At 36.5% G+C, this 22,586-nt stretch overlaps 2 protein-coding genes across 4 annotated transcripts; one reads left to right on the plus strand and one right to left on the minus strand.

Annotated features, from left to right (window-relative positions):
- Nucleotides 1-824: 824 nt before the first annotated feature.
- On the minus strand, nucleotides 825-20,909 carry msh4 (mutS homolog 4). Of its 3 annotated transcripts, none has more exons than XM_028438667.1 (21): nucleotides 16,044-16,667; nucleotides 15,758-15,940; nucleotides 13,427-13,564; nucleotides 12,737-12,897; nucleotides 12,529-12,639; nucleotides 11,235-11,350; nucleotides 10,976-11,149; nucleotides 10,713-10,888; nucleotides 10,559-10,626; nucleotides 10,407-10,481; nucleotides 10,247-10,311; nucleotides 8,988-9,157; nucleotides 8,777-8,913; nucleotides 8,583-8,686; nucleotides 6,590-6,714; nucleotides 3,945-4,145; nucleotides 3,745-3,863; nucleotides 2,346-2,474; nucleotides 1,945-2,119; nucleotides 1,301-1,389; nucleotides 825-1,162 (listed from the first exon to the last, which is right to left on the minus strand). In XM_028438667.1, the coding sequence occupies exons 1-21, from the start codon at nucleotides 16,057-16,059 to the stop codon at nucleotides 965-967; spliced, it is 2,730 nt and encodes a 909-aa protein (XP_028294468.1). In that variant the 5' UTR covers nucleotides 16,060-16,667; the 3' UTR covers nucleotides 825-964. The 3 variants fall into 3 exon arrangements, with proteins under 3 accessions (XP_028294468.1, XP_028294467.1, XP_028294469.1); XM_028438666.1 differs by having other exon boundaries at nucleotides 12,737-12,900; XM_028438668.1 differs by lacking the exons at nucleotides 15,758-15,940; nucleotides 16,044-16,667 and adding an exon at nucleotides 20,370-20,909 and having other exon boundaries at nucleotides 12,737-12,900.
- On the plus strand, nucleotides 16,409-18,270 carry vcpkmt (valosin containing protein lysine (K) methyltransferase). The gene is made up of 5 exons (XM_028438670.1): nucleotides 16,409-16,889; nucleotides 16,979-17,092; nucleotides 17,185-17,257; nucleotides 17,760-17,879; nucleotides 17,966-18,270. Exons 1-5 carry the CDS (start codon nucleotides 16,633-16,635, stop codon nucleotides 18,068-18,070), a joined length of 669 nt encoding a protein of 222 aa, XP_028294471.1. The 5' UTR covers nucleotides 16,409-16,632; the 3' UTR covers nucleotides 18,071-18,270.
- Nucleotides 20,910-22,586: the final 1,677 nt, after the last annotated feature.

Raw genomic sequence — 22,586 nt, forward strand, 5'->3', positions numbered from 1 at the left:
GAAGAGAAACGTCTTTTCATTTTCTTCTTCAAGGCTGTTCATTCTGTAACTTAATTAAAAACGATAAAGGAAGTTATTTTTGTTTTAATTTTCAAAAGATTCCCCAGCAAACATAGATACGTGCTCTATTAATAAAGTTTATTATTATAATGTTTGAGTGTTTTGATTTGTAAATGACTGAGTTTGCAAATATAAATGATTTGAAGATTTACATAATTGTATACAGTATATGCTTATGTATACAATAATGTGTGTGAAATTTGTTGTGTATATAACTGTATATGAAGGAGATGACATTTTTTTTATTTATTTAATGTTGCTTTCCTGTTTATTCTAACAACCAGATTTAATAAAGCATTTTGTTATCACGATGAAGGATAAGTCAGAGGGCCAGTTCAGCGAATGTTGTGACTTTAAAAGTACAAGTTAAAGTTCTGCTGTTGTATTTACTTTATTTGAATGGTTTCTGAGTGATATGACCTTTTATGGTACTACTACACACAACTTGCAATTTAATCATGTAATTAGCAGTTAGCTCGTACTATAATTCATTCATTTTCAGACCCGCTTGTTCCTGTTTTTCAGGGTCGACATCTGCATTATTTCCATGTAACTTGCTCCAGTATTCATGAGTGTTGAAATGCATTTGTTTTTTTCTGATATTATAAGGTAATTTACTTTAAAGCTTTTTTTAATTGTAAGAGCTAGAACATGTAGTAAAATATGTATTTTCAAGGTAAATTTGTTTATAGTCATCCTTAAACAAACTACAAAATAATATCAACCTCTAAAAAATGTTTTCAACCAATAGTGAATGAGGGGAGTATCTTTATTGACCTTAAAACATACACCGAACAGCTTCCAACTCAATAACAGTCTAATGCTATGTTAATTATAACAAACAACCATAAAACACGTTTTTTTCAGTCAATCAAAGCCCATTGGTACTGAAAGGCTGAGTTGCTCACTCCTCCTGTAAGTCCAAAGCCACTGGTGGCCCAGCAGCTTTCAGCTCGGCCTCAAACTGCCTCTTCAGCCCTTTCAAATACACACGTAAACTGTCAGAATCCAACCTGGAGTTCCTGGCTGTCTGCAGGAGACGGTGGGCTAGCTTGTGCACAGCTCTCTGTCTCTGAGTGTCCGGATCACTGTGATGTTGAGCCTGTAATGGAGAACATTTCTTGGTCTTGTATTGTAAAGTGAGGATTTACAAAGATATGTGAGCTTCTTTCTCTCAGGTGTTCAATCTGATTTCAAACTGGGGTTGGTGATTTGTGGGAGAAATCATTGTGAATCCTACCAATAGCTGTTGGCTAACTTTAGTGGCGATTTCCTTAGCTTCCTGTATTATGCTTTTAGGCAACACTGTCAGTTCTGCTGCTCTCAGTCCTGGAGAGGAAAGAAAAACAGGCCTTTAAGTTAATTTCAAGTCAACAAATTTGTTTAAGATTCATCTTGGTTTGGGAGATTTGTCTAAAAAACATTCACAAATATATCCACAATTTTCACATGTATTTTTCAGATTTTTCACATGCATAATTTGTGTTGATCGTGTTTCTGAAAAACATGTAAAAATCTAAAAAAATACCGGCGAAAATCTAAAAACACACATTAGAATCTGAAAAACACGTGAAAATCTAAAAAAACACAGGTGAAAATCTGAAAATCAGAAAAACACGTAAAAAAAAAAATACGTGAAAATCTAAAAAAAAACATGCGAAAAACTAAAATCAAGAGTGACAATCGGAAAAACTGGTGAAAATCTAAAAACACGTGAAAATCTAAATAAACACGTGAAAATCTTTTTTACATGTTTTTCAGAAACACCATCGACACAAATTACGCATGTGAAAAATCTAAAAACACGTGAAAATTATGGATATATTTGTGAACATTTTTTAGACAAATCTCTCCCCATATCTTGCAACTCTCCTAATCCTCTACCATAGTGCCTTTCGTCAGAGCATCCTCGATTCAGCATGTACGTGAACACAATGTTCTCAGCACCCGTCTCACTGCTTCGCGTGTGCTGAACCTCCATGTGCTTGTTCTCCACGTTTGGGTAGAGCGACTCCAGCTGGCACAGCTCCAGAAAGTGTGTGGCGAACAGAGTGAACGCCTGCAAGGAAGCCCGACAAACGGGACACACCCTCACACGGGCGGGCACATATCGTTATAAGATATTTGTTTAACTGCTTCGCCTTAAACAAACCAGGTGTAGCACAATATAATTAAAGAGTCCAACGATTGTGATGAAGCAGAAGAATCTGAAAGATCTGGTTTGAAGTAGACAGAGGAGTGTCAGAACAGAACTACACCATGTATCCAGTGTACTGCTACGCTACCTTCAGGCTAAGGAGCACCTCACACACTGAGTGACAGATACCAATGCCCTCCTCAGCACTCGTTCCTCGTCCCAGCTCATCAATGATGATTAGAGATCGATCACTGGCATTGTGTACAATGTAAGAAACCTTTGGGAAAGACATGCACAATAATGAAGTTATCATGTGTGTTTGTATGTAGGTCAATTACATTTTTCAATTACAATTATGTCTTCAATTATCCATGTTCAATTACGACTATGGTAACTGGCATTTTTTTCCAATTACAACTAAAATAACTATTACTTTCCCCCTGAAAGTCAATTACAATTACGTTCTCAATTTACAAAAGTTCAATCAATTACAATCAACCACACTTACTGAGCCTGAAATAAATAACCCTATAGAATAGGGCTGGGCAATATATCGTGATCCAAGATATATGGACAATATCGCCTATATCGATATATATCTATATTATTTTTAACTTGTACAGTCAAACAGTTTTGTTCTTTACAACATTTCTCTGTTTCTGAGGTATATATTTTAAAACTTTTGTATTAAAATACTCGTTAAAGGAGTCGCTGCTTTCGTGACTTCTCAGAACAGCATTAAAAAAACAGATGTATTACCGACTGTGTTCTAAACCAGACCTTCCCCTGAACAAGCCACACAACAGAACTCACTCACACGTGCTGTCCCTTAGAGGAGAAAAAGCCAAAGATGGCACATATTGCGCAACTGTGCATTTTGAATCAGCAAATTTAACCCAGAATTGTCTTCATGATAAGACTTTATTGAGTTAAACATGTTGATATTTTTATCGTTTATAACGGCATTTTGAGAAAAAATATCGAGATATGAATTTTGGTCCATATTGGCCAGCCCTACTATAGAACTTATCTTTCCTCTTGTGTTAGCATCTCTTATTACAATGGGTCAATTTGTCTAAAATTAGCTGTTAAATACACTAAAAAATATTATCTTTTATAAAATTAGTTTTTCATTTCTTGATTAACTTGTTAGGCTTCCTTATCCATGAAAACATTGGTATTAATATTTTGGTGTGGATCAGTATACCCCTTGATTAAATTGTGGTTTTTTTTTCTAATGGTAAAACTATCATCAAGAGAAAAGTTGACATGAAACACATTTTAATTATTGTTAACTACGTATGTGTAAACCATAAACTGTAACACGGTTCCCCAGTTTTGCATTTAATTAAAGTGGAACGAACATTTTTTTTGTAGAATTTTTATGAAGCTCCATAGAAATGTCCACAGAATTACAATTACAAAGTAAATTATCTAACTCAATTACAATTCAATTAGGATCATCACGCCATAATTGTAATTAATCGTCAATTAGGCGATTACATTTATAACCCCGGTGCTGCTCATCAAGACGAAACAAGACGTACCTCCTTCATTTCCAACATGAAGGTGGAAGAATTGGTTTCAAAATCATCATCTACCCCAATTCTGGTGAAAATCTGATCAGCGATGCGGAACGAGGCGTATTCAGCAGGCACAAAAGAGCCTGAAGGACAAGTCAGAATATGAACAAACAAAAAAACAAGTCAATGTTTAATGACACAATTCTGTCAGTGAGTCTCTGTACCTATCTGAGCCATGATCTGGCACAGCGCCACCTGTTTGAGGTAGGTGGACTTCCCGCTCATGTTGGGCCCTGTTATGATGAGAAAATTGCTGCCTTCACAGATGTAGGTGTTGTTGGACACGGGGAGCTGCCCGCTGATCCTCTCCAGGATGGGATGACGACCCTGTTTGATGGCGAGCGTGTCTGTAAACTCTGGACGCACTAAGACAAAGACAAGGTTGACGATCACTCATTATTATTATCATTATATATAGGTAGGAAAACCAGGAATTTCAACAATAACATGTCCTAATTTGCACTTCCACATTTAAATGATGTGAAAAGTATGTAAGGCACCGACAAAATCACCTAAATGTACGTAATTTTGTGATACATTTTTATTTATTTAGGGGAAACTTCGTGGAAGAATTGGAGAAAAATTGCAGAATTTTGAAAAAAATCTATTTTTTTTTTTTTCTCCACAATTTACTTTTAAAAATGACTGCCATCATGTGATATAAACATGTGAGCCCTTTGCAAATATTTGAAAGTTTCATTGAATGTGTGTATTTTTGAGGTACCGTGATATCTACAATAAAATTAATTGATCATTCACATTTTACACATTGATTCTAATCATGTTTTTTCTGTCATTTTTTACTTTCTCCTGCGAGCCAAATTGGATGCTCTAAAACAGTCATAGGCAACTGGCGGCCCGGGGGCCACATGCGGCCCTCGCTCTCATTTTGAGCGGCCCCTGAAATGCACAAAATGAGTTAAAAACAAAAATTACAGAAATACACACTAAGCAACGTAAACACATAAAATCACTCGACAGATACACAATGGCAACCACAACAACAACAAAAAACAACACCACATGAGAGAAAAATTATAAAATTACTAAACAACAAAAACACAAAAAATGGCTCATAACACACAAAACAGCAAAAAAAACAAATGAAATGAGAGGAAAATACACTAAATTACTTGAAAAACACACAAAACGACAGTAAAAACACACAAGACAACAACAGAAAGCTCAAAATGAGAACAAAATTACACAAAATGACCACGAAAAACTAAACAAAACAATAAATGACACCAAAAACACATGAAATGACAACACAATCGTATTGTTCTTCCCTGTGATAATGCTCAGATTGGTCATTATTCTAAATGATAATGTGGCCCTCAAATCAGAAAATCATTTTGCGGCCCTGCTGTGAAAAAAGTTGCACACCTCTGCCCTCAACTAAAGGGCCGGAATTGGCCCCCGGGCCTTGAGTTTGACAAATGTGATTTAAGGAGTTGTTTAGCTGTTTGTAGTTGTTCCTAAAGATCAACCAGGATTTATAATATACATTAAAAAAAGCTGAATGATCAAATAGTTTGCACGTTGTTCTCCTTGTGTTCTATTGAGTCTTTCTCTAGTGTATTACGTTAGGAAGCTGCATCTAATGGCCCATTAAAGCCAGTCAAATTGGTGGCAGCGGAGCAGGATGAAGCAGTTACTGACTGTCGTTAAACAATAAATGAAAGGTGTGTGTGATGAAATGAATGTTGACCAATCTGAGAGGTGTGTGTGCAGTAGTTAGAGAGAGTTATCTTTTCTGCTCGGGGGATTTGTCTCGTTAAATACAGCATCAGAGCACTTACGTAAGGAGGTAATCTGAGTACAGTGAGTGGCTGGGCTTTGAAGGAGGCCAGCAGTCAGCACGTGTCTGTGGAGAGACACTTTGAGACAGCTGAGGTTCAGTGTGTGCAGCAGCAGCACCACCACCAGCACCATCAGCACCCACATGGCTCTGTTGGAGCTGATGCTGTTGCCCACAACTGGTACAGACATGAAAATAAAGAGAGGCTAGAGCAGCAGATTGTGACTGAGCTGTTTGCTAAAGGGTTGTAGCACTAAGGCAGTGCTTCTCAAAGTGTGTGGCGTGGCCCCCTTGGAGGGGAATGGAGGTATGACAGGTGGGGCGCGACAAACAGGAACACATTTTTTAATTTCATGCCAATCTTCTAAAATGCCTTTATTCGTTGACAATAAAAGGCAAAAGTAAAAATGAAAAGCTTAAAAATGTAGCAGAATTTAAATTATTAGACTGCATTAGATATGGACCGGGGATAAAATGTAACGTGGAACTAAAGAGAAAAAAATAATGCTTGAGGTCAGCATGTGAAGTGAAGCGGAACAATAAACAAACTTTTAATAAATGAATTTCCTTTTCTGTTTTCCTAAGATTTTTGGCATAGATTGCAAACAATGTTTCTTTATTTTCGACTGTTGCACTTTTAAGTTTTAGATTTAAGTTTTGATTTATTTATGAAATATGTTACTTGCATTATGAAACAGGAAGTTACTTTTCCATACATACGTGCACTGAATTTCCTTTTTTGTTTTCTTAAGATTTTGACACAGATTCCAACAGTATTTTTTTTATTACGTGTTTTTTATGCAGGTGCATCAAACATGATGTTACTTGTTCCCTGTTGGTTCAATACATTTTTAAAATGTGTTATTTGTCAGGATTATTAAGGGGGCAATGGGTGAGGGCGGGGCTTGAATGCTCACCTTCGTACAAAGTGGGGAACACCCAAAAAAGTTTTAGAATCGCTGCACTAAGGCGTCTAATTTTAAACACCCACATACATGATATACTTACCATAGTCAGAAATTGTACAAGCATTGGCCAGTGACAACAACATGTCCAGCATGGATACAGCATCTGAGAGCTTATAAAGGCAGTGAATGTGCTCATGGACTGTGCTGAGCAGCTGACATATCACTCTGTAAGGAGACAGGTTAGTGCAAAGGAAATGAAAGTTAAAAATACATCTGACAAACAGCGCCCTCTAGTGGGCACAGATTATTATAGAGCAGTGAACCCAAGAGATAGCACGTTTGATTAAAATAAGATATATCGGCCAGACGATATATTGGGCCGATATATGGACTTTTTTCAAGATCTGCCATCGAAAAAATAAATAAATATATATATATATATATATATATATATATTACCATCATCAGCCCTCCATAAGGAAGGGTAAGAAACACCTATACAGAAGATATAAAAACAGAGGGCAGTGTTACACCTAAGCAAGGGGGAAGGGAAGAGGGAAGAGGGAGTCAGGGTAGGAAATGTACAGGGTGGGGAAGAGTTGATTATTTTAAAGTGAGATGTGAAGTTGTAGTTGTGCATATGGTGACAAGTGTGAAGCTTAGGTATAATGGTGGTGGCTGAGAACAGAGGGAATGAGTGAGTGGTTATACCTAAAACAGATATTTAGTTTAATCCGACTACTTGCACATTGTATATTGTTGTCGTGCTTTACTGCTACTTACCCATCCTGTACTTTTTGTTTTACTTGGTTGTGTACGGGTATATTTAAAGTTCAATAAATGTTAAGAGTTCTATTGATGTATTTGATTTAATTTCTAATATATACATTTATGTGTTTCAATTGTCTTTCATAATCAATGTGCTTTAAGAAAAAGTATATCGGCCTCAAATATCGCTTTAGATATCGACCATCGGCTGAATTTGTTTTTTTCAAATCGGTATCGGTCTTTGAAAATCCCATATCGGCCGACCTCTACAAATAAGCATGAAAATGTTTTAAACAGGGGTGTCCCGATACAACTTTTCACTTTTGATACGATAACGAACCTGATCCGATGCAAAATCATACGTTCTCTTATTATTTATTTTGTAGTGTGGAATGTTAAAAAAGGCTTATTCAGGTCACATTAATCAAGCAGAAAACAATAGTGAGCAGCAGTATGAGGAAAAACTGGAATAATATGTTTCATTTATTCCGACAACTTTTTTTTAGGAAATTTACTTTGATCTCCATGACATGTTTCGAATGTCAACTGTCAGTCTTCCTCAGAGGCATCTACTGATGGCTTTAATGTGTCTGACTCCTTATAAGTGACCAACTCTCTCTCTACTTTCCCATACCTGGCACTCTCTTCTCCAGAGACCATCAGGCGACAGGGGGCGTGGCCGGTCTGAGAAAACTCTAAAGTTGGCCACACCCAGAAAGAACTCATAAACGATCAGTAGATGCCTCTGAGGAAGACTGACAGTTGGCAGTCGAAACATGTCAGGGGATCGAAGTAAATTTCCTGAAAAAAGTTGTCTGAATGAAGGAAACCTTAACATATTATTTCAATAAAGAAGACAAAATGAACTTGCTGGAATTATCATGAGAAAAACAGACCCATTTATCATTATTAACCAATGGATTAAATCAATTTTAACCTTAAACAAAAGAATATTCTACAATTGAATTAAATACATAAAAAAAAAAATTTGAGGACTGAAAAATAACCTCAGTAAATCCAATAAAAACAATATATTACAAAGGCGCAAGCGAGTCGGATAATTGAAGGATGAATTAATATTGTAACACAGGTCAATATAATCCGATACTCATTTTTTTGCTGATATCGGAATGCTATCTATCCGATATCATTAAATGAATCAGGACACCCTTAGTTTAAAAACTGATTCTCACCCTTGAAAAAAACAAGTTAAATATTCTAAAACACATAATCAGATTAGTTGCAGTAAAGCCAATGTTACACTGTGCTTATAAATAGATTTAGACTGTATGCGTGCATATATTCACGTGCACATGGTCCCTCACACATAAGACATGTGAAAAATCTCCCTCAGAGCTTCATCACAGCGGCAGTTCATCTTCATCATGTCTGCGGTGGTGAAGCTGTAGTTGTTCCTGTGCTTGGTTACCTGTACGGAACATTTTAAAACACTGCTGATGCTTGTTGAGTTATTTTGTCTGCTTCATATCAGTTTCTTCTCAGCGTTAGTTGACTGTACCTTGATGAACTCTGGTGGTAGTTTGTTGTCGGGTAAGAATCCTCCTTCAAGCTTCATCTGGATGAAGAAACCTCGAGCTGTGCTGAAGCTCGTCCGCAAAGGAAATCCATACTTCTCTCCCATTTGGTTTACCAGCCCTAGGCAGCACATTGACACTTATAACAACCAAAAAAATCATTTTGAATTCAATGTAGGAACAAACACAGAACACCTGCGATGTCGTCCACTATCTCAGTGTAAGCTCTGCGCGCGATGTCGAGGAACTCGTTGATGTTGGGGCGTACGGCGTAACACTTCTGGGTGCGCATGTTCAGGCTGCCTTTCAGGTAGGTGGTGTCAGGATTGATCACCGTTTTGATCTGCTCAAGGATCAGGTCGAATCTGTGATTTAAACAAACATAGTGAGCTTTTAGACAACGTAGTTATAAAATGATGTTATCAAACTGAGGGGCACGGTAACAAATGAATGCATTTGGGTTTGTAGTGGTGGGTCAATGACGTGACACCTTGATATTCTGTCCAACTGTGTTTATTTTAAAAGGTTTAAATGCATAAAAAGATTCCAAATATTTTGAAACTTAGTATATAAGGGCTCACTTTGATTATTAAAAAAAAAAAAAAAAAAAAATTTAGGTACTTCCTAAATTACTTCTGTAATTTATTCTGTTATTCAGTGTCAAAATACCATGACTGCTGTTTTGAAAAAATCGTTAAAATTACTCTGAATCGATTCAAATGAATTTTCTGCCTTATTTTAGTTATATTATAGTCCTGTATAAGTATTTCTTTTATAATTTCCATCATAACATACAGGCAAACCTTGCCCGATGATGCCCATTTTATGAAATACCATGTGGTAAAAATCCTTATAGGTCATTAACCCATACACAAAATGTTGAAAAAAAAAATGTTGTCCTCATTTTGAAACATATAAACCACGTGTCAAACTCAAGGCCCGGGGGCCAAATCCGGCCCTTTAGACCATCCAATTCGGCCCGCAGGGGAAAGTTAAAAAAGGGAATTATTGTGTGAAAAACCAAATAATTTAGTTGTAAATGTCACAGCTCTTCCAAATTCACAAATTCAATGAAACTCCACAATATATGGAGAATGGCAATTTTCCAAAAATTGTTCAAATGACTCAATTTTGAAATGATTTCTCATAATTTCCCAAAATTAAGTAAAAAATTGAAATTCTGTCACTCATTGCTTGGATATTGTCGGCGCCTTACATACTTTATGTATTAATCATACATCAAAGTGCAAACTTGGGGAAATTATTGTTGAAATTGCTCATTTTTCTACCTAAAATCTACTTTATATTTGGCCCCTGCTCTAAAACGAGTTTGACGCCCCTGATATCAACGCTATAAATGTTAAGCTTTAATGTTAGTCAAATAGCAAGAAATCTGAACAAAATTTCAAAGGTTTTCTGACACAACACAGACTTTATCTAGACATGTTCACTACCTGTTATCTTCCAGGGCGGAGCTGTACGCTTTAAGCAAAGCTGCGTTACAGTTCTTCAGTGTATCCTGTTTGTCCAATATGAAAAAATTACTGCGCGCATTGATGCGATACATTGAAAATATCAGAAGATCATTTGAAGGATGTGGGTTAATTTACAGACCCTTAACTGTGGAACCAGATCAAGTGTGTGCTTCAGTTGAATGGCATGTGAAATCTTTGCTTCAGCAACTTGTACCTCAGGAAACAAGAAACACAATAGAATATAATATACACAATAATAGATCAGTGAATGAATGAATGTGATTTACATACTGTTTCCTGCTTTGGGATTTGGACGAGAAGGGAGAGCAGCTGGTCAATGTCTACGAAATGACCTATTGCTAAAGGAAATAAGAAAAAAATAAGTCTTTACTGTTTCATGGAACAATCTTTAGCATTTTAAAACTCTCTTGTGTTGGTTTCTGACCATTTTTCAGACCATAAAAGAGCTCCTCATCTTGCAGCAGATTTTCTATGGTGTCCAAGCGTATGTTAATGGTATCAACATCAACCAGAGGCTCCAGAATGTTAGAGCGCAACCTTCTGGCACCACCAGGTGTCTTTGTGTGATTGAGGACGCCTAAAAGAGTGTGTTCGCTTCGACTGAAAGAAAAAGATTCAAACAGGATGATTACACACACACACGGTGTAGAAAACATCCTTAAGTTTCGTTGTGTTCTTTTTTAAAACCTGTGGTCCCGATTGTTCACCACGAGCTCCAGGTTTGCGGCTGACGCAGAGTCGATCATGGCCGTTTGTTCGCTCCCCTTAAAGACGACTTTAAGAGACTTGGGAGCGTAGACTGAGTTTTGGAGGAATTCTAAGTATTTCAGTAAAGCAGCTGCAGCAGACAAGCAATAGTACCTAAACAGGACAAGAAAAATAGTTATAAAAAGTAAATAGCAGCAGTAAATGTGTTTGCATGTGTTACTGCTCTCTGAGGTTTTACTTTGTTTGTACTTCCATGAGAACTGTGCTGAATTCTGTCGCACACAGCTGCTGAATGTACTCCAGTCCTTTCCTCTCATTGAAATACTTCCTTTGTACGGCAGTGAAAGCCACGCCCTGACGGACATTAAACACAACTATTGGACAGATATATAATGTGCATAGGTGTAAGAAAACAACAAAGTGTAATTAAGTAGCAACTCACAGTGCGAGAAATAAAAAAAATGTGTATCACATCATTAACCCGTTTTTACGATTAATTGCTGTATTATACTTTACAATTAGCTAATTTTAACGTTCTCTATAAACCGTCAATTTCCAAAAATGTAATCTTCTAAAGGCCCACAGTTCTCGTTAACTCCTATTGGCTTCTCAATTCTATGAGTAAAACACAATAAAAGCATTTTCATTTCTTACCAAATTAAAAGTATAAAAAAATATTTAAAAAAAACATTAAAAAGAAAACAATTTAAAAGCACATTAAAATTTTTTTTTAATTATTATTATTATTTTTTTATTTATTAAAATATTTAATAGCATATTAAAAGCATTTTCAAATTATTTGTAGCAATTTACTTTAAAAACACAATTAAAAGAGCAAAATTAATAGATGCGTTATTGTTATCTGGCCTTATAAGATTCCAAAATCAAATTATTAAAATAATTTTAATAGCTTAAATATTCAGTATAATATTTTGTCCCATAAACAATTAAATACCTTAAAATATTTACATATAATCATCGATATTTATGTTTATAAAACTATTCATTTTATTATTTACCAGCACCTTCAATGTAATTATCTTCATGTATAAACATATATGGTATAAACATAAATATCAATGATTATATGCAAATATTTTAAGTTATTCAAGTGTTCAAGGGACAAAATATTTAAAATAATTTGAATAGCTAAACATTCAGTATATAAGACATTCCCAATGAGGTTTAATATTTTCATATAATCATTGATATTTATGTTTTTTCAACTAGACATTTTATTTATTTATGTTAGTTTCTTATTTACCAGCACCTTCAATGTAATGATCATAATTTCTTTTGTACTTTTTGGCTAGTTTACATAAATTGTTGAATTATTATTTTGTTTTGAGCGCATCCAAAGATGGAAATAAATTACATTTCATGACATACAAGGAGTTTTCATGTGATCTGACTTATTCATGGTAGTGTGAAATCAATAAATAATTGTGAAAATCATAAAATTGCAATTATTTGTACCAAGAAAATCTGTAATGGTGAAATCCCTAGTTAATGGTTTCCTTCATGTGTCATACCGGGAAATTCTCCGTGATGAGCGTGAACAGCTTTGTTCTCTTCCCCTTGTCGCTGGCTGTGTCTGGCATCACTATCTCTATGGGCATCAGGATGCAAATCTTGTTGATGACCTTCCGTAGTATCAAATACAACAGTGGGATGACTTTGGTTTTCAACAATTTAAGTATTTACTGTTTTCTAAAAAAAAAAAGGCCATTATTACATTACCTTTGCATAAGTCCCAGTGTCAGCAAACTGGGAGAGTACAAGCTCTGGACTCTTTAAGTTAAAACTCGCCATGCCGATCTCCCCTCTCGCCAAACCACGACCCTCCACCACGGCGATAATAACAGAGGCCCCGGAAGTGGTGGATGCAGACGAGCAGCTGGCTGCTGCAAAAATTAACAACCTGATTGGAAACACCTGTAACTACAGATAGTTGTGTCCTGATTCAATATTAATATGGGATATCGGTCCGATATCAACCAGAAAATGAATATCGGATTTTATCAGACTGCATCTAAAATCTCCGATATAAGCACTTCGATACGGTTTTTTATTTTTTGTCCCCGCCCCCAGTTGTTCCCACCATATACTGACAGTAAAAAATAACTGAAGTGAACATGAATTGTTGGCACTTTAAAAGTAAAATTTGTTTTTATTGGATTTATTTAGGTAATTTTTTTTATTTATTTCATTAAATTGTAGAATACTGTAGATATTATGTTAAAATGTATGTAACCAATTGGTTAATAATAAATGAGTCAGTTTTTCTCACACCTACTGTTGTTGACTATTGTTCTCTGTTTGAGTAACATCACCTGATCAAGTTTTTTCTAGCATTCCACACTACATAATAAGTAATAAAAGTATGCATGATTCGTGCTGATGCTGTATCGGATCGATATCGGTGCGTACCTGCAGCCCCAGCAGATGAAGGGGTTCTCCTGATTTTAGGTGTCGCTCCATGGCCGAAACTAGAGGAGCTGTCGGGTGTGCTTAGAAGCAGTGATGGGGCTGTTCTCCCCGTCTTTAGGTTGTTGTAGTACTGAGCAGCTGAGGACAAAAACACACAAATGTGATTTCTGTGGCAGCATGTCAATAGAAAACGATATAGTGGTCCATCTATGACAAGAATGTCAAAGCCATTGTAACCATGGGGCCACAAATAGCTGGATTATCAACAAATATTGAAACTTACTTTATGAGAAAGCACTTCATATTTTAAATCAGCCAAGGTTAAAAGCTGCCAGTTACACAATTATATGAGACTTTTAGGTGTTTTAGTTAACAATGAATGCTTTTCTGATCTTTTTTTACACCACACAAAATTGTTTTGTGGGACGGATTATACCTGAATATACTGTATATCGATATTCTTTGTACTATTTTTTCTATTTATATATAGCCTCTATTATTGGATTGTCATATTTTATTTCCTTTATTGCACTATTTTTTGGGTGTTGTTTGGGTATTCTGTGTTGCCTTCTGTTGTCTTTTTTCTTGCACTTCATCTGAGCTGTCATGACAGTAATTTGAATAAAGCTACTCTACTCCTCCAATGAACCAAAATCGGGCCCTTGCCCTCTAGTTTGGAAGGGAGTGTGGAAATGTGTGCGATGTGTTTGTGTGCTGACAAAGCGGCTCTGAAAATGGATGGATGGATAGATAGATGAATATTTGTGTGTGTGCTGCCTGATGGAGCACTAGGTTGCAAGTGTGTGAGCGTGCCAGGACGTTGCGGCGCCGCGACGACTGTGTGTGATATCTGTGTGTTGCTGTTTACTGCTGTAAAGTTGCAAGTGCGGTTTTCTGGCCAGACAGCGGGGGTTGGTGAAAACCCCCCAATCACCCCATAAACACTTGTATTACCCTCACAGGAACTATGAGAAGGATTTATTAAGGTGAAAAAGTTACTTAGTTCTGCTTTAACTGGAGTTTCTAAATTAACTTTAGCAAATAATGTCCTTTTGTGCATAATTATTTTGTTTTAAACCTTGAAAGGAAACCATTTTTTCTTTCTGTTGTAAAGTAGTAATAAGCCCTAAATCAGGGGTGTCAAATTCTGTTTAGTTCAGGGGCCAAATACAGAGCAGTTTGGTCTCAAGTGGGCCAGATTTTAAGCGAAAAGTCATTTCAGCATTACTGTGCCCGAGTTTACACTTCCACGTATACATAAAATACAAAATATGTAAGCAACCACCAATATCCAAACAATAAATGATAGATATGAGTCCCAAGAGGATCTTCACTAGATTTTATGACCAATTTCTATCATTAAGGGAAACAATATGTAATAATTTGAGGAAAATTAAAGGATTTTGTAAGAATTTAGTATTTTTCCTACAGTTTTGCATAGAAAATTACTGCAATCATGCAATATAAGAACCAAGAGTGTTGAGTTTAATTTACACAATGTAGGGCTGGGCGATTTTGCTTAAAAAAGAGAATCTATGATTTTTTAAAGAAAAGTTTGTGATTCGATTCGATTTTTTTACACTTAAAAATGAGTGCAGACATCAGATATATTGTCAAAAGTGCAACTTTATTGCTGTGATTGTCCTCAAGAGTTAAAATGCCTAAAACAATCCCAAAATAAAAAAATAAATGAGGCTCTGACATTCAACAATTTCAAGCTTTAACCCAGGTTTAAGCAAAAGTGCAACAGCAACTTCACAGTAACTTAAATTTACTGATTAAGAAATCAGATAACTACATATTTTATAACATTACAACTAAAAAAATAAACTCTTCCCTTAGCATCTCAGCATAGTGTGAATAAAAAAACAAATGCAAACAAAGAGGGGGCTGGCTCACATCGCGCTATGGTTACCCACAAGGACTGAACACGAAAAAGTCCGGAAAAAATAAAGAAGTTTTTTTAAAAACTCGAATTTGCTAAATAAAAATCGTTTTAATCTACAAATTAGATCTACCAATTTTTTTTTTTTTTTTTTTTTGCCCAGCTCAAACACAATGATGTTTTCTCCTGCGGGCCTAATTGGATGCTCCAGAGGGCCGGATTTGTCCCCCGGGCCATGAGTTTGATACATGTGCCCTAAAGAGACAAGATAAAGACGTGTAGAAGACAAATAAAAACATTCATATATTATGTGTTGAATAACTGCACAGTTTAACAATAAAACTGTTGAATGTATGATAGTATTCTATCGAATTTCTCAGTGCAGTGTTAGTGAGTAAATAGCTAATGTTAGCTTAATTGGTATTATTAGCATCCCGGAGGCAGACCTGCGTCTGTTCGGGGCAGGGTTGAGTCGCTCGGACTGCCTTGATGAAGACTCCGTTGGGATGAAGATGAAGCGGGACCGTAGGACGTGGTTTCATTCAGTCGACTCCGCTCTGCCACAGGTAAACCCGAGTTGGGCCTGAACCTGGGACTTTCCCCGCTGCTAATGAACTCGGTGGTGCTGCCTAACATTTTAAAGTCCGACAGAGACACGGACAAAGTTATTCATTCAAACATGGAAATATGTTATTAAAGCCATATAAAGCAGAAAAGGCGGGCAACCGTCACCTAAAACTCCCGCCATTCTGATTGGACGACGTCGACAGGGAGCGTCATGACGTCACGTCTTCCTTCGGGTTCCGTCTGTGGCTACCAGAGGCGCGTGCGGGCCAAAAAAACTAAAGGCGGTAACAATCTAACATTGTTCTTAAAATAAAATGTCAACAGGTGTCATTCAGTCGTACAAAACATGTTCGTGTGAAGGTGAAAAAAATGTGGACGTTGGATGAACATGTAAATGTTTCATTGACAAATGTAAATTTAATAAAAAAAAAAAAAAAAGGTTAAAATGCACTTATTTGGGTTTTAATTTTTTCCCCCCAATTTGAACACGTTTTTAGATTGAAATTATTTATTTTTGATTGAATAGTTGTTTTTTTAAATAATAAAGACACAAATCGACCTTTATAGGAAGAGACTCCACTGAGCAGCTTACCAAGCCTGTTATTCTTTTCCAGTGTACGACTTTCTAAATTAATAAACAAACAAATGTGTGTGTTAATACTTCCTGTTACGCTTTTCAGCTTTTGAGCTAAGCTTTTACTGCAGAAAATATCAAAGCGGAAGTGCTGCGTAGCTACCTCCGGTTGTGGCCACTATGGCGGCTAGCACAGATATTAGTGAGTATTTTGTGAGGGAAATAGAGAGAAACGACGGCCCTCCCCTGAGAATTAAACAGTGTTACATGGGAGACGTTGGTTGTGTGGTTTGGGACGCGGCAATTGTGCTCGCCAAGTATTTAGAGACCGAGCAGTTTTACGAGCCTTCCTCGGCAGTGAACGAGTGGAGCGGGCGGACGGTGGTGGAGCTCGGAGCGGGAACAGGAGCAGTGGGGCTGATGGCAGCTACACTCGGGTAAGAGCTGTGGATCAGTGTCATGTCAGCATGTGTGCGTGTATTTGAGTACGACCCAGCATTCTGTGTGTGTGCATGTGAATTCCCAGAGCTGAAGTTATAGTGACAGATCTGGAGGATTTGCAGCCCCTCCTGAGGGTGAATATTCAAGAAAATCAAACACTAGTCACCAGCGGAGCTATTACTGCCAAGGTACTGAAATGGTTTGTAATTCCAGTTATATGCGTGAATATATTGATTGCATGAGCTGCATAGTCAATTACATGCTGTCCATCTGTTTTGTGTGTTTTGGAAGGGGGGAGGATATGGCTGATTTCTTGCCCCCACCTCACTATATCTTGATGGCAGATTGCATCTATTATGAGCAGGTATGTGCATGTAATCAGTAATTACAATATTGCCGTGGCTATTGATACGGCAACTTATGAATAGACTGCCAGTCTTTTCATACGCAGCGCCCCTCATTGGCCAGTTTAGGTGACGTGATGGGTGCACCACGTGACTTAAAGTTCCGTCAGTTTTATTTTAGCTCATATTTAGTTTTAGCTACCCCGCTAACTCTTATTTTAACCCTAACCCAGGAAATACCCTAAAGTGTTTATTTTTTTGTATATGTATATTTAAAGGTGGAATTTCCGTGTTAAAATAATTTAAAAAAAAAAGACAAACGTGGGATTCAAACCTACGTTAGAGGAAGAAAGGATCCTTGAGTGCCGTGCCTTAGACCACTTGGCCATCCGAAAATATACCCATAGTCCTGGAAGCTATTGATTAGTTTCCGTATCAATAGACACTTTGTTGCAATATTGTAGCCAGAACCCCTCCTCTATGCATTGAATTAATTTGCATTGTAACAAATTTCTAATACAGTCGATTGTTCCACTTGTGGAGACCTTGAAGCTTCTGTCCGGACCTGAGACATGCATCATTTGCTGCTACGAGCAACGCACTGAGGGTGTCAATCCAAAAGTGGAAAAACAGTTTTTTGAGGTAAGTTTGTTTTAGTCTTATAAGCTGGAAACATTTTTTTTTTTTTTTTTAAATCACTCTTTTTTTTTTTATCAACTCTTTTGCAGTTGCTGCACAAAGACTTCATTTGTCAGAGGATTCCTGCAAACAAACAAGACCAAGAGTTTAGCAGTCCTGACATCCACATTTTGCACATCAGAAGGAAAACTTAAAACTTATGTTGTGCTTTAACATTCAACAAGATACCAAATGATGAATGTTTGAGCAACAGCTGTAAAATATCGTCAATATTTTACGAGGAAAAATTTCTTATGTGAACAATTTATTATTGTTCTTCAATGTTTACAGAGTAAACATTTTTAAATTGTGTATTGCAGTCTGTTATTTAAATGCAAATAAAGACTCAAGATTTTTCCCTGGTGATTTTTTTTAAAATTATTTTTATACATTAGGCTATCTTTTCTCAAGTTTTAATTGTGGTACTGCCAGTTTGAATCAGCAGGGGGCAATAAATGCTTGATTGTTTTTTAAAGACAACATATTTTAAGACTAAAACACATACTGTATGATGAATCCCAGACAAGGTGAATACATTTTAATCTAAAGAGTAAAGACTGTTTCTAACATTAAATGGAGTAGAAAGTTATACACATACTTTTTACTAGTTTCATTCCATCTGTTTATAAAATGTAATACTTTTTTGGAGCTCAAGGCAACAATTCACGTGTCATCTTCTGCGGTCAGTCCATCAGGGAAATCCCACTTCCCAGATTTTAACCTTAAACATGACTCCACCCTCATTCTCCCACAGGGAGTGGGAGCCTGCGTGCTTCTCCCTGAGTGTGTACACAGTGGAACTTTAATGCAATGATCTGGGTGGCCTCAAAAGTCTAAACCCAATTCAAACAACATTGTTCAGACTTAAGTTGGCAGGGTGGAGTTTATGCAAAAAAAATAATAAATTGTGAAGTAATTCAACTAATAAAACTAGTTTGGATTATAATAAAGTAACACATTTGATCACAATCAAAACAGGTGTCATCTGCCAAATCCTGGATTACGTGAATGTTTTTGACGCTGCTTTTTTTAAAATCTAATTTTAAAGCTGGACCCTTCTGAAATAAAAATAGAATATGTCATGGCCAGATATAATGTGCTCGAGTCAGAGTTGGACAAACTAACCCTTTTAGTGCCTCCCTATAAATAACTATAGCAGATCATGTAAGATTATCTCTGTTGCTCTCTCTTCCCCTCTTATTTGTTGGGGTGAGTACAGTATTGGCAAGGATGTTGCAATACGATACAGATCACGATTCGATATCACAATATTCTACCCAGTTAATATCAAAATTAAATGTAGAGATGAAAAATGAAGTTAATGTATACATTCATCAGAAGATATTGATCATTCAGAGGACAATTTGAGTCTAAACTATTTGCTTCAAAACATCTTTAGTATTTTTGCACATTTTCACTGAAAAAAAAAAGAAAATGTAGTGTTACACATTTTCACACGTTTTCACTTCTATGTATATATAAAATACTAAATATGGAAGAAATATATCAATAAAGATGTCAACAGAATCGTCACTTTAAATTTTTTTTTGATTTTGTGACCAATTTAAATTTAATTAAAGGAAATGTTATGTAATAATTTGAGAATAATTGAAGGATTTTGTGAGAATTTTGCATTTCTTAACAGCTTAACATAAAACAATTACAGCAATCATGTGATACAAGCACATAGAAAACTGTGAGCACCTGCAATTATTGAGTTTCATTTACACAATGGTTCATGTTTTTACATTCTACCGCGGGCCGGATTTGGCAACCGGACCATGAGTTTGTCACGTGCTTTAGATGGTCTGTTTTTGCCTGCTACGTTTTCTGCCTTTTGTTTATTAACCTCAAAATGATTGATAATTCCAGAAAGTTCATTTTGTTTTCTTTTTTTTTTTGATAATGTGCTAAGGTTTCATTCATTCAGACAACTTTTATCACAAAATGTACTTTAATCTCCTGACACGTCCTCAGAGGCAGAAAATTCTCAAGTTGGCCACGCCCAGAAAGAACTCATAAGGACACATCAAAGCAATCAGTAGATGCCTTTGAGGAAGACTGACAGTTGGCAGTCGGAACATGTCGGGAGATCTAAGTGAATTTCCTGAAAAAAGTAGTTTGAATAAAGGAAACCTTAAAATATTTAAAAATAATTGAAGTAGTGAAGTTGCACTCTTTTTTTTTTTTCTCTTTAGATTTGATCACTATAGGGTGATACGGGAAAACTCAGAAGAATGAGGTCAAGCACCAAGAGATGTCACTATGAAGAGGAAAAAAAAAAATCCTTAAATCTTTACACAGATAATATAATTCCATGAATTAGAACTCAAACTATACAAGGCAGGGATGCTGAAATGATATCATTGGTCTTACACACAGCATAAAGATCATGTGTTAATGGTCCATTTAAATGTCCTAATTTTTACACTGTTGCATATTAGTTTGACTCACTTTATTATAAGGCTTGAACAGTCGACCTGGGAACCTAAACGCATGGGAAAAAACACCTTTGTTTACCATGACGTGTGAAGGTTCTTTCAAAACAAAGGTAACATTTTTGTAGCATTGCAGCATCTCTCCCTTATATTGCCGAAGGAGACTGACTGAGTGTTTCTGCAGCAGCCTGTGTGTGTGTGTGTGTGTTTAGTTTTCTCCACACTCTCTTTCTCATCACAGCCAAGTGCCATAGAGGTTCCTTTGTGTCAGCCTCACCATGTCTGCCTGGAGCAAAGACGCACCATTCCGCAGAGGAAGACTCATTTTCTCACTGTCAGGGAGTGGTTCGAGAATAGACATCAAACTGGGCTACTTAAAAATAGGAGAGCTGTGTGAAGATGAAACTGGTGAAGGTGGACTTTCTTCTCTATTCTTCCCTCTGTCACATGGTAAACACAGCCATTAAACGGTTTGCTCCAAGGAAAGCTAAATTATAACAAGAACAAAGCGTCTGAATGACGGAATATTCTTGTCCCACCTATTAGCTTCCTATCTGGAATTAGACTTTGCATGGATAATGTGTGTCAGGCTACACAAACTTCAACAATTTCATTTAAAACAGTAAAAGGAAGTGTGACACATTGAATTGTGCTTGTGAATGGAGACGACAACCAGTATGAGCATTAAAACAAATACTTCTTGCTTAAATTCCTTCAGTCTTGTGAGTTCCTCACATGATGTGACTTGATATTTGTTGCTTTGTCATCAATTGAGGCGTGTGGAGTCTCCAGCAGCAAAGACAAAGAGAGGAAATGGTGTTTGCGTGTGTGTTTTCTGAGTCATTTCTTCTCAGTGCTCTGAATCGTCACCAAGTGTCTACACAGCAGATGCTAACTCGCCACAAATCTGACACTTCGAGTTCCTCCTCTCCTCCTGTTATTGATCCCTTTTTTCACCTAAATATGTGGGCGCCGCAAATGGCTGCTCCGGTGTGTTGATGTGTCTCCTTTCACTGCAACTACCTAGTCAAATTCCTCGTATTGTTCTAAACTGTACCTGGTCAATAAAGCTGATTCTGATTCTGATTCTGATTCATCCTGCTTCCCCAATGCTGGTGCACTAAATGCACTCAATCCCAGACTGTGATAGTGTAGCTGCAGGCCTTCAGAAATAAGCTGTCACTATTTTTCTGTGCCTGTATAAGAAGGCTGGTAGTTATTCTCCTGTTTATTTCACTGTTCATATCAATATATATGTGTTTTTTCTTTTTCTTTTTCTGAGGGCATGTATGTTAACTAATGGATAAAATCCATTACTCAGGGGTTAGATCAGGGTTGTCAAACTCAAGGGCCAAATACGGACCTGTTCGATCACAAGTACGCCGCAGGTTTTATGCGGGAAAACGAACAATTTCAACATTAATGTGTTTAAGTTTTCACTTCTAGTTATAAATTAGACAAAGCATGGATCAACAACAATATCCAATATTTCACAGTCCTGTTCCCCTTCAGACATTTAACCTGAAGCCATGAAACCCCCTACTACTGCACAGCCCTACAGGAAAAATTGTCTCTGAATGTATAATAATAATAAAAAATAATCTGTAAGAAATGTCAATAGGTAATGTAGCTCTGGTCATATTTGTGCTTTTTTGATGAGATTTCTCTGTCACCATGGTTACTCTTACATCAGCTGATGTGTAATTTGTGGCAATGCTTGGAGGCTCCTGACCGCTGGTTGATATATATTCTAGTTTACAATTTTTATTTTTTATTCATGTACCCCCATGTTGCATACCCCTGGGGGTACCCGTACCCCACTTTGGGAACCTAGGATTTAAGCAATAATCAGAATCCTTTTATTGTCATTGTACCAAGAAATTGCAAAATAAGTGACAGATACTAAAATGTTCATTGATTGATTTTTTTTTTTTTAACTAACCTTTATTTAATTTGGGGAGATTTTGTGGAATAATTTAATAAAAATTGCAGAATTTTGAAGAAAAAAAAGTTCTGAACTGAATTATTCAGTAATTTACACAATGATTCATGTTTTCTCTGTCATTTTCAGTTTCTCCAGCGGGCGGAATTGGATTCTCTGAAGGGCCAGATTTAGCCCCCGGGCCTTGAGTTTGACACGATTATATTATGCCATCTGTATGTGCAAGAAACAAATCATTTAAAACCAATACATTAGTGGTGCATATGTTCTGCTTTTGTATAAACAAGATAA

The sequence above is a fragment of the Gouania willdenowi genome, chromosome 22 (assembly GCF_900634775.1).
Source record: "Gouania willdenowi chromosome 22, fGouWil2.1, whole genome shotgun sequence".
NCBI classification, from domain to species: domain Eukaryota; kingdom Metazoa; phylum Chordata; class Actinopteri; order Blenniiformes; family Gobiesocidae; genus Gouania; species Gouania willdenowi.

Bases quoted from the DNA above. Each gene is read 5' to 3' on its own strand.
- msh4 (XM_028438666.1), bottom strand. The intron at 10,889-10,975 runs GTTTTAAAAAAG...TTTTTCTTTCAG, and splicing joins GTGAACAATCGGGACCACAG to TCGAAGCGAACACACTCTTT. The intron at 8,914-8,987 runs GTGTTCTGTGTT...TGTGCTGCCTAG, and splicing joins GATAGTGGACGACATCGCAG to GGCTGGTAAACCAAATGGGA.
- vcpkmt (XM_028438670.1), top strand. From the start codon at position 16,633: ATGGCGGCTAGCACAGATATTAGTGAGTATTTTGTGAGGGAAATAGAG. The intron at 16,890-16,978 runs GTAAGAGCTGTG...GTGAATTCCCAG, and splicing joins CTGATGGCAGCTACACTCGG to AGCTGAAGTTATAGTGACAG. The intron at 17,258-17,759 runs GTATGTGCATGT...TTTCTAATACAG, and splicing joins ATTGCATCTATTATGAGCAG to TCGATTGTTCCACTTGTGGA.